The sequence below is a fragment of the Mesoplodon densirostris genome, chromosome 7, assembly GCF_025265405.1.
Source record: "Mesoplodon densirostris isolate mMesDen1 chromosome 7, mMesDen1 primary haplotype, whole genome shotgun sequence".
Lineage (NCBI taxonomy): Eukaryota > Metazoa > Chordata > Mammalia > Artiodactyla > Ziphiidae > Mesoplodon > Mesoplodon densirostris.
Window position 1 is genome coordinate 13111958 of NC_082667.1, and position 12097 is coordinate 13124054.

At 50.7% G+C, this 12097-nt stretch overlaps 1 protein-coding gene across 1 annotated transcript; it reads right to left on the reverse strand.

Moving 5' to 3' along the window:
- Positions 1-5960: 5960 nt before the first annotated feature.
- Positions 5961-11190, reverse strand: LRRC55 (leucine rich repeat containing 55). The gene is made up of 2 exons (XM_060105367.1): positions 10401-11190; positions 5961-6196 (listed from the first exon to the last, which is right to left on the reverse strand). The coding sequence occupies exons 1-2, from the start codon at positions 11119-11121 to the stop codon at positions 5961-5963; spliced, it is 957 nt and encodes a 318-aa protein (XP_059961350.1). The 5' UTR covers positions 11122-11190.
- Between the last annotated feature and the right edge of the window lie 907 nt (positions 11191-12097).

A 12097-nucleotide genomic window follows, 5' to 3' on the forward strand; every position in this document is an offset into this window, starting at 1 on the left:
GGTCTTCTGCCAGCGTTCAGTAGGTGTTCTGTAGGAGTTGTTCCACGTGTAGCTGTATTTCTGGTGTATCCGTGGGGAGGAAGGTGATCTCCGCGTCTTACTCTTCCGCCATCTTACCCGGAAGTCAATTAGCCTACCTTGATCAATGTAGTAATCAAAGTTATACAGAATGAAACATACAGGATATGTATTGTTTTTACCTATCCCCTTCCAATTTTTTTTTTTCACCAAGTAATTATAGAGGGTCCTTGTGACTAAAAGCTGACTTCTGATTGAGACTGGATTTTCTTAATGTCGCATAGCGTTCTTGTCTCCTGAAGTCAGGTAGTCCCCAGGTATTATTGAGTGTCTAAATCCAGAACTACTACTTACCGACTGTGTGACCTGTCTGAGCCTCAGTTCCCTCACCTGGAAATGGGTATAATGAGTACCTGTCTTGGGTTGTTGTGAGACTTAAGTACATTAATTCATGCATTGTGCTCAGCACAGTATCTGGTCATATGACATGCTCAATAAATGCTTCATCATTATCATCATCATCATAAGTTGCTAGGTATATGCATGGCACTAGGGATAGATAGCACTGAATGAGACAGACAAGGTCTGGGCTTCCGTGACATATCTGCTCATTTCATGACCCTTATTTTTGATTTTGCACTTGTTCAGTATAGGCTCTCTTAAGTCCTTATTTTATTTTATTTTTTTTGCGGTACGCGGGCCTCTCACTGTTGTGGCCTCTCCCGTTGCAGAGCACAGGCTCCGGACGCGCAGGCTCAGCGGCCATGGCTTACGGGCCCAGCTGCTCCACGGCATGTGGGATCTTCTCGGACCGGGGCACGAACCTGTGTCCCCTGCATCGGCAGGCGGACCCTCAACCACTGTGCCACCAGGGAAGCCCCAAGTCCTTAATTTTAAGAGAAAGTTTTTGCCCCTCTCCAAACGACTCCAGAAAACACTGGTTATTGCTGTGCACATTCTTTGTCTTTCTATCTGAGTGTTCTGAGTCAGTGTGTGTGTTCCCTTTAGTGGCTTTACTCTGTGAGTGCAGTATTTGTACTCTGCGGCAATTGGAGCGGGAGGAATAGAGGGAGGTTAAAATATGCATTGGTGGAAGGGACCACTTCCCGCTTAGAGCCACTTCCTCTTTAGAGTACCGGGATAACCATGGCTGCCAACATACACATAGAAGTAGATTTTGCTCCTTCTTTTTCTGCCTCTGTTCCCAAGGTACACTGTCCAACCATCTCATTTCTAGTGATGTGTAGGCAACCCTTGCAAGACTCAGGAAGTTTAGAATCCCTTCCTTTTTAAAAATTAACCTATGAGAACAGAGACTGAACCTACACAAGTGATGACCTCATCCGTCCTACACCGTGCATTTAGATGCTGGGTTTACCTGTATGCCTGATCTAGTGTCCTTATGCCCACGCGGCTGGCATGGACCATCTCCCTAGCACACACTCTTTAGTGATGCTAACTAGACAGGCACACCCACTTGCCTTGGCATGTTTTACAGATGACCCAAGCTGCAAACACCAACATGTATAAGACATATGCTCTCCTCTTTGTGTAATTTCAGACACCAAAATATGCCTACACACAGGGGTGTGTGCCTACAGACGCAAGTGTATTCTTTTTTGCCTGGTAGAAATATGCTTCTGTGATGTTCCTTCTACTCCCACACATGCCCTTCCATGGCTGGCACATCTCCTAATTATTCCCAACTACACCCTCCCCATAGGCCCTTTGTGTGTATATTCTGGCACACATTCTCTTGATTCCGCCTAGCTCCTTTCTCTCTCTCTTTTTCTGCCTCCCTCCCCCCTTCCTCCTCTTCACAACTCTTTAGAAAATTTGTTAAACTGTACACTCTTTTTTATTAATGTACATTTATGAAAAATTCTTCACAGTTACAAAAGTGCATGGTTATAAAATCATCTCCATACAAAGGTTGGCATCTTCCCTTTCCCCGCCCTGCCCTAACCCTCCCGCCCCCAGACAACAGCACTCCACAATCGATAGCTCTCTGCATCCAGAACTCTCCACCCAGTGCTGCAGCAAACACGACGGTGATTTGCAAAGGACCTTGCAACTTCCTCCTTCACTTCCCTTTTGCCTCCTTCTGGAGTGGGGAGAGCAGATGAATTTCTCTAGCTTTGGGAAGATGTTCTTTTGAGGCATGGACCAAGGTGTCTCTTTTTACTCTTCTAGAGCTGGAAAGGGTGTTGGAGTGGTATAAACAAAGACATCTCTAGGGAAAATGGAGGCTCTAGGTCTTCCCTGATGGAGAAGTAGCTGTCTTGTTCTGTTCAAATTCCATACACCAAGTTCCTTGAAAGGAGCCAGTAAACTCTATAGCAACTCAGGGGACCTATTTCTGCGGGGTGTCCTGGGAATCCCTGCAGGAATGGAGATACAGATGAGGGTTTGTCATAGGGTGACCAGAGGCAACTTGTCCAGAGTGGTGTGTACAGATGTGGGGTCTTTTCTAAAGAACAATTTTCTTGGTCCAGACCTTGACCATCATAGCCCTGTTGGTTACCTAAACTTTGCTAACCTCAGGCCCGGCATGAAAAAATCTTCTGTGATGAGGACAGATCTCTGAGGGGCAGAGAAGCAATCAGGCTGTCATTAAGCTGCCTCAGCTACATACTTGGCTCTCATATATTTTCTGAGCAGCTATTCCTACCCCAACCCTCATGGGATTCCATTTTAGTGTAGTAAGCAATACAGTAAACAGACAGCTGGGTAGACCATGTCAGAGAACTGAACTCAGGCTCCAGAGAGATTGGCCTGATATTAGTAGATACCCAACATCCACAGAACCTCATGAACAGACACATGGACTCAGAGAAACCTCAAGGCTTACGTGTTAACCAGTCTGGAAAAAACCTAATGAAGCCTTGTAGGGGCAACATCATGGGTTCTCGGTCAGTAGGATTGTGGGAAGAGTTCCAACCAGGACTGCTAGATTATCCCTAGAAGCATACCACTAGAAGTTTGCTTCTGATAGCCTGCACGAGACGGTGGTGGTGGCGGGCAGGGGAGAAGCACGAATTCCTTGGCGGTAGGGAAGTTAAATGCTTTCTACATTGTGGGTTAGTTAACTGGGGACCTTCTAGTAGCTGGAGAAGCATCTGTTCTTTAAAAGCCTGTATCCTACTCAGAAAGGTTTGCCATTAATGGGAACTAAACAGTATTATTAGAATGGACATTGGATCTCAAGGGCTAGCTTGTTTGGTCTACTTCTATGCAAAAAAAAAAAAAAAATCACATGTCTTAAAATATGTTAACTATATTTCAGCAAACCAGAGTCTCTAAGAGATTATGATAGATGTATATGGTGTCCCTCTGTGGGAAGTTTAACTGCTTGTGTCAGGACTATTATTTCTAGAAGTTCTTCCTCAAATACTTTAGGCTGTCAGCTTGACTCTTGGAGAGAGCGGCCCTGGTCCGCCCGTCCCTGGACACAGCTGAAGAAGACAGTGGGTACAGTTCTGCTCCCTTTCTCATGGGAGGGGGGTTCTGACCCAGGTGTTGTAAGTGAGATGCAGAGGAGACAAGATTCAAGTACCCCAGGTCAAGCAAAGTTTCGGGCACTCTTTTGGTTGACTAGCTCAGGGAAGCATGAGTAGGGGAAGACTTCTTGGAAGATGATGTGCCAGGAGGATGGGTGATGCAAGCTTGCTGGAGCTGAAGGCAAGGTAGAATGTCCTCGTTTTAATTCTCATTTTGGCCAGCCTTGCCAACATATCGGACTGGGTCTTAAAGTCTTCCCCTATCCTGCAGAGGCTCTCATCCCACTGCTTTCCTGCTTCCTTTGTATCTCTTGCAAAACTGCACAGCAGGGCTCAAGTAGGATGGAGGAACGCAGCTTCCTCTCCTGTTTTCCAGAGGTCTTATTTCTTGCATGACTACCACCGTGGCCACCAGTCTTAATGTGTTATTTACACATTGCAGGGCAGGTGTCTCCTATTCAGATGTTACTGTGCTGCTTCTCTGTTTCAGGGGCTGATGTGCCCTGAGCACATCTAAATCTGCAGGGCACCTGATTTTACTGCCTTTTATTTAGCTGATCTACTAGAACCTTCATGGCTGTGAATCCTAGGGCCCCGCTACCCAGCTCTCCCAGGCATTTTCTTCCTCAAGCACCTGGGAAAGCACTGGAAAGAGAAACAAGATGGAGTTGAGTCACAACCCTGCTGTGTAAGCAAGTCACACCCAGTCTTGAATCTCTATTGCTCCATCTGTAAAACAGGAGAAATGATGTTGGGCTTGTCTCCCACACACAGTCGTGAAAAGTCAAGGAGAATGATGCCAAAGTACCTGCACAAACTGTCCAGCGCTGAACAAATACAGGGAAGATAATGATGAAGATGATGAAACTGACAATGAAGATGAAGATGATGACGATGACGACGATGATAATTGTGCTTTGCACATGAAATTACTTGATTTTTGACTGCTTAGACATGGTTCCCTGAATGGAGCTGCCTATCACCTTCCTTCTAGAGTTTATCTAGATAATGTTGGGTAATATACTCAGCTCTCTACAATTAATTCATCTGTAAAATGGGAATCATAAAACTCGCTAGGCAGTGTTGCTGGGAGAATTGAAATAAATGACTCAAAAGATTTAAAAGTGCCCAGGAGAGTGCCTGGTCCTTTTTGGGAGCTTCATCAAGTTGGAATTTGAACTTAGATAACTTTAGAGGGAATTGTGATGTTCCCCAACTTGAATGGGGTAGTAGGAAGAGCACAGATTTTATTTTGCTCATTAAGTAGCATGTGACTTAACCTCTCTGAGCCTTAATTTCTTCATCTGTAAAATGGGGACAACAATGCTCACCTCAAGAGATTGTTGTGTGCATTAAAGGGAATTGTCTCTGGAGAGAGCTTATCACAGTGCCTGACACCAGCAAGTGCTGGGTAATTAACACCTCTCTCACCCTTATGCTGAAGTGGGTGAGTTGCTTAGAAGGGGGAGCAAATCCTCTGACGGTTATGACTGTGGCAGCCTTCTCCTCCTTCCGTCCTGGGTATCATGTTACAGGGCTGCAGCCCACGGTGCACTGCCCTGTCGAGATCCCTTGGCATGAGCACCGTGGCAAGAACAGTCACACGATTAGGAGTCCCAGGGTGCCAGGACTCCTGCTTCCCTCTTCTGAAGCCCACGCTTGAGTGAGAGGCAGGAGACAGGGGTAGGAGAAAGAGCACTGAAGGTGTCCATCCTCAGTTTGCTACCTGGACCTCGCCAGCATGCTACAATTGGCCACATAGGATGGGGGGAGGGCAGTCAACAGGAGGTGGTCTCAGCTGGCAGCTGCTGGTAGGAGGAGGCTCAGGGGGCTGGCATGGAGGTGTTCTCGCCCTCAGAGGCAGTGATGGGCAATGCTGAGAGCTGACAGATTGGGTGTCAGGGGGAAAGTTTTGGTCCTGTGTCACTTCCGCTCTGTACATTGAAGTCACAGGGATTGTTCACTGTTCTCAACACACCATGCATACTCTGGCCTCTGTCATTGGCTTATGTCTGCCCTTCTTTGTCTATGGACAAAGCAGACAATTTTTTGATGACCCAGTTCACCTGGGTCATCAAAAATCACCTCCATTCTTGTAATTCTCTTGGACTTTTCTAGACACAGTTGATGACTCCCCCTCTGGGCTTCCATAACGATGTACTCAGTGTGTTGAAATAAGGTCTTAAAGGGAAGAGTTTTCGACTCTCTCTCCTCTATCAGAGGTAAGTGCCTTGAGGGGCAAGGTCTAGGTTGGTCCCAGTTCCTAGCACAGTGTCTGGCCCACCGTAGAAGCTCACACAAAGGTAGTTTCCTGACCTTGCTTGAGCCATGACCTGGCTGCCCACTCTGGCCGGGGCAGAGCCAGAGTGGGCAGCCAGGGAGGGTGCCCGGTGGTCAGCGGCAGTGATGGTGGGCGGCGTGGCGGGACACCAGGTACCCGGGTCAAATCTCCTCCTCCTCGCTGGCCTTGCTCCAGCGGTGGCAGCAGTTGGCCGTGACGCCCAGGAGGAAGTTGGTGGCCACGGATGCGATGGAGACCACGAAACCCACGAAGGCGATGAAGAGGTAATCATCCAGGGTCAGGGTCAAGTGGCAGGCCTTGAAGCTCTCCTCGGTCAGGGAGAAGAGTGGGGCGCCCTCGACTTCCGGGGGGCCCCGGCACTCAGCCAGCTGAGAATCTGCAACACAGAAGCCAGGGAGGGTGAGTGGCTGAGGGGAGATCAGGAAGAGGGAGCCCCTGCCCCTCCCAGGAGAAGCTGGGTTTTTATGAACTTTCTTCCATGTGCCAAAAGTTTCACTCACCTTCTCTAGTGCCCTCAACAACCCTCATGGCAAGTTTTTTTTTTTTTTTTTAGTTTTTTTAATAGATCTTTATTGGAGTATAATTGCTTCACAATAGTGTGTTAGTTTCTGTTGCACAACAAAGTGAATCAGCCATATGCGTACATATGTTCTCTTATCCCCTCCCTCTTGAGCCTTATATACATATATGTTTTTTTTTCTTTTTTTGCGGTACGCGGGCCTCTCACTGTTGTGGCCTCTCCCGTTGCGGAGCACAGGCTCTGGACGCACAGGCTCAACGGCCATGGCTCACAGACCCAGCCGCTCCACGGCATGTGGGATCTTCCCAGACCGGGGCACAAACCCGCGTCCCCTGCATCGGCAGGCGGACTCTCAACCACTGCGCCACCAGGGAAGCCCCTATATATGTTTTTATAGAGGTGCAGATCACTGCTCGGAGACTTTAGTAACTTGCCTAAAGTCCCGTAGCCCCTGCTAACAGCAGATCTGGGACTTCTGTGGGATTTCATCATCATCGTAATCTCTTACAATAGCCCCCCAACTGGTTTCTAGGCTTCTGCCCTTAATCCACCTCGACACAGCTGGCTGAGTGATCCTTTTAAACCTGAAGTCCTGCTATGTCACTCTCTGCTTGAAACCTTCCCCTGGCTTCTTCTCCTTCCCAGAAGAACCACCCCATCCCTTCCACTCTCTTCCTGGTTTACTCGGATCCATCTATGCACACCTGCTGGTCATTCTTCCATCACCCCGAGCATGTCTCCTTTCAGCATGGGGAGGGGGAGACTTTGCATTTGTCCCCTCGTGATGGTGCTTCTCCCCTGGATCTCTGCACAGCTCAGACCCTCACCTCCTCTGGGACTTTGCTCGAATATTAACTTCTCGGTGAGGCCTTCCTTTAGGTTGCTATATAAAATAGCAACCCCACTTCACCTTTCTCTGGGCCTGCTCTCTCTTACCTACTTTGCTTATTTTTTTCCCCATTGTATTGATCACTGTCTCACAGTTTGTTTATTATCTGTTTTCTCCTTTTGACTATAAGTTCTTCCTGCAGTATCCTTAGCATTAGAACAGAGGCTTGTCCATTAAATGCTCAATTAACCTTTGTTACTTGAATATGTGAATGAATGACTCTGTCCAACTCCAAAGCATTGGGTCTTTCTACTACCCCATATGGCTTTTCCAGATACACAGAGTGTAGGGTTAAGAGTATGGGCTCTGGAGCTATTGGCTTGGGTTCAAATCCCCTCTCTATCCCTCCCTAGCTGTATGGTTATGCCTAAGTTATTTAACACCTCTGTGTTGTGGTTTCTTTATCTATAAAATAAGGATAATAAAAGTAACTATGTCATAAGATTGCAGTGAGGATTCTATGAATTAACATACATAAATGATATATTCTTGGTACACAGTAAGTACTACATAGGTGCGTGTTTTTATTGTCACCCTAGGTTGGTCTTTCTGGACAGGTCAGTGGGGTCATATTCTGCACACAGACTTCTATAGGAGGGGCTTCTCCTTCAGTGGGATTGCTGTTCTCTCCATCACTGATGGCCCCAGCTCATCCTTCCAGGGTCACTGGTACAAATGCATGGTGGTTGTCAATGGCTGCATCTTTCTCTGCCTTGGAAGGGAGAGCGGCAGGCAGCTAGCAGTTCTGCCTTGCAGTGCCAGGCACTGGCTTTCCAGCAGCCAGCCGCTCCTTCGTTCAGTGGATAAATATTAATCCAACTGTCTCCTTGGGCAAGTCTTTCTTGCTTTTCTGGCTCTGATGAAGAAATGGGAAATGTAAGAAGGGGATACTTTAGTCTCAATCGTCTAAGAAAGTTGATGTGAAGGAGCTTTTTAAATTATGTGGTGCGTAAATGGTGTTTATTCATTCTGCAGTCTTTGAGGGAAAAGAATAAAATGATGGACTTGGATTGAGTCTTTTGAGAAATGCATGAGCATGATTCTCCTTAGAAATGGAGAGTCAGGTTCAGAGGGAGGATGCAACCTTCCCCAAACCTCAGGCTGAAGGGTCTCTGTAGGCTGTATGCATAGTACCCCAGACTCCAGCCAGGACAAGATGGCACCTGGAGCTGAACATCCAGAACCAGAAGATGCTGAATCCCAAAGTCTACTGAGTGAATGAATGGGGTGGTGGTGATGCATTGTGAGGCTGGGGGATGTGGGGACCCTGAGGGCAATTGACAGAGCCTGCAGGAGGGCAGGATGGGAGCCAGGGGGCTGACGAAGCCCTCTGGTAAGTCAAGGGACCAGTCTTGAAGTTGATTTATATCCCAAGGTCTCCCTATGTTCCTCTGTGTTGGGATTTGTCCAAAACATAGAGATAGTAATGGGAATCCCATGAAGAAAAAGGGAGGAAGATGCAGAAAAAGACAAAGGGAAGAGTGTCACCTAGTCCTACCTAGACTGGCAAGTTCTTTGCCCCCCAGACGACATATCCTGGAGAGTGTGTCATGGCGCACAGTGTGTTCTGTGGAGGAACAAGGAAGCTGCGTCTCTAGCTGTGGCCTGTGGGCAGTCACTTTCCCTCTCTGGAACTTGGGTCCCTCATCTGTATGGACATGAGACTTCACTGATGGGACCTTGGACCCCTCTCCTGCTCACTGGGAGCCTGGACTTCTTCGGAAGGGTAGCAGGGACCTCCGAGACCCCGGAAGAGGAGCAGCCCCTGTGTGTGGAGGAACCCTGCGGGCCCTTTCTGTCCTTCGTGTACAAGAGAGAGGGAAGGAGGTGCAGCCTGCAGAGGTCAGGCTAGTGGGGAGATCGCTCCAGGCAGCCAGCCTTCCCCTCGTGCGCCCTCGCCTCAGCCCATCTCAGTCCCCAGCTATTTTGGTCCCAGAGAGCTTCCTCCCGCAGTTCTGCGGGAACCCTGGAATCGTGACCCACAGCCCCCTGCAAGCTATTTTGATCCTGGGCTCCCCACTCAGCCCTCCTCTCCCTCCCACCTCATCCAGCACCGCTGCTTCTGAGCTCAGGCTCTGGGAAGGCCCCCGGGTGGTGCCTCCCAGCTGGTTCTACTGCAGAGGTTCGGTGCTGCCACACAGGAGAGCTGGTGTCTGGGGACCACAGCTCAACACTGCCTGCCTGCAGGCTCATGGAGCCTGTGGGACTCAGGCTCCTTCAGTCCCCAGTCCGCTCCCAGTAGAGGCTGGCTCGTTAAATAGCCACATAAGAGTTTCTCTTCTCAGATCTACATTCCATGCCCAAACCTTGCAGAATTCTGCCAAGGCCCTTTGGCCAGCCCAGAACTCAAGTCCTGCCTACTCCTGGTAGCCTAGAACCGGACTCATCAGGATACAGCCAGAAGGCAACCAGGCTGCCAGGGTTCGAATCCTGACTCCAACCCTTAACGGCTGTAGGACGTTGGGCAAGTTACTGAGCCTCTCTGTGCCTTGGTTTCCTCGTGTGTGTGTGTGTGTGTGTGTGTGTGTGTGTGTGTGTGTGTGTGTGGTGTCCCACTAGGGTACTTGTGAGGATGAGATGAGCTAAAACATGTAATATATTTAGAATAGGGCCTGGCAGATAGTAAGTACTAAAATAAATGGGGTGCGCCATTTCTATTTCTTCTAGTACTTAGCACACTTAGAAAGCAATCTGGTAGAGTAGAACAGAGCTTAGAAGTCAAATAAACCTGGGTTTTATCCACAGCTCTGTCACTTTCTAAATGAGAGACTCTGGCCAAGTCTTTTCACTCCTCTAAACCTCAGTGTCTTCACCTGTAAAATGGGGATAATAAAAGTGGGGTCCAATGAGATAACACCTGCCAAGTTGGAAGGTCATGGTGGATGCTCAATAAACACTGTCTGTTATTAATGAGCTGTTCTTACTTGTTTGCTCTCTGTCTGCCTCATTAGGTCATCAGGGCCACAGGGGCGAGGGTGGCGTCTGTTTCATTAATGCCGGGTCCCTCGCACCGGGTACTCACAGCAAGGACTCGGCAAAGACGTGGGCAGTGCAAGACCGGTGCACGAGGAGGCGAGCCCAGGTCGGCCCTCAGCAGGCGCGCAGGGTCTCTAAGTCCCTCCCTCTCCCGCGGAGCCTTTGCTGTCCGCGGGGCCGGGCTCCCTCCCTTACCCGCTGTGCAGCGCTGGATGCGGTTCCGCAGCCACTTCAGCAGGGGCTCCATGGTGCAGCCGCACACCCAGGGGTTGCCGCCGATCTGCAGGGTCACCAGCCCCGGCAGGCCCTCGAGAGCCTCGAGGCTGAGGAAGGCCAGGCCTCCGTAGCTGAGGTCCAGGTCCCGGAGCTGCGCCAGGCCCTGGAAGGCCCGCGGGTGCACCCTCCGCAGCCCCGGGTTGTGGCTGAGGTCGATGTGCACGAGGCCGTGGGCGGCCTGGAACATGTCGGCCGGCACGTGGCTGAGGTTGTTGTAGCTCAGGTCCAGGTGTGCCAGGCGCTTGGCGTGCAGGAAGAGGCCCGCGGGCAGTTCGACCAAGGAGTTGTTGCGCAAATCCAGCACCCGGAGCTCCATGTAGCATGTGAGGTAGCCGGGCGGCACGGCGGCGATGCGGTTGTGGGCCAGGCTGAGGTTGCGAGTGTCCCTGGGCAGGTCCGGGGGCACGGAGAAGAGCCGCTGGCTGCTGCAATCCACCACCTGGTTATGGCACGTGCAAAGGACCGGGCAGCTGGTGCCGGCATCCGAGGGCATCACCCCTGCGGCCAAGATGAGGGAGACCAGCAGCATGGCCGGGCGGGGGGGCCCAGGCCAGGGCAGCTGGGACCAGGTGTCACCCATCTTAGGCTGCTGGCAAGAGCGGTGCTGAAGGGAGCCCATCGGGGCTGGGGCTGTGTCCATGGAATCAAGAGTCAGTGGCTCAGAAAGGCAGCTGCATCAGGGGCCAGAGCCCTGGCAGGTGGGACTTGGCAGCACGTGGTATCATGGCTCCAGCCTTTCCCAGGAGCCTCTAAGCACCAGAGGGCTCCCTGTGTGAGCTCCACAGGAAGTCCCCTTTGGAGCCTAGGGGACCATACACCTAGCTGAGGTCCCCCAGGGCCTGAAAAGATGATCAAAGCTTGAGAAAGGAATGACACAAGGATGGGGCTGGACCAGCTGCCAGCAGGTCGGGGAAGGGTCCCTGCAGGTCTTTTATGTCCCTCTCACCCATGACTGCTGGGCGCTCCTCTCTGGACTATGTCTGAGAGGTGGGAGGGGGAGTGGAGGACAGGAAAGGTGACTTTTAAAGGTCCTGGCACATCTGAAAACCCCTAGGTCCTCTCCCAAGTCTGGGACCCATTAGGAGGCCAGGGCTGCTTTTGACTCTCCTACGTTCAAGGTCTCAGAGGCCATTTCTACTGGTGGCCCAGTGGGCTCGAGTCCAAGAGGGTACTGGAGTGGGCGTTTTGGGAAGGGAACCTTGGGGGGAGGGGGTCTCCATGGGCCTCTGAAAGCCTCAGTACTCAGCCTCAGCATCTACTGAAATCCCCAGGGAAGGGAGGATCCCCACTGTCGGCCACTGCGGCTGGAAAGAGCCATGTGTCCCGGAGGCGCAGGATGAGGGTCGGCTAGGAGAGCTCAGGGGATGCACTTCCCAAGCCGGGCTCCGTGTTCAGTGGGCGGAAGCCGAATTCCCTCTGTCAACAAGGAAAGCACTCAGGCAGAGCGAACCAGTGCCCTGTCCGCCCTGCTGTCCTCCTAGGTTCCTTGCTGCCTCCCCTGGCCGCCTTCTTGGCCATCAACCACAAAGTTCTCTGCTTACTGTCTCTCAAGTGTGGGGACAGACCCCACCCTCATATTGTTGTCACCCACTAACCTTCCCGCCCCGACCTGCAGC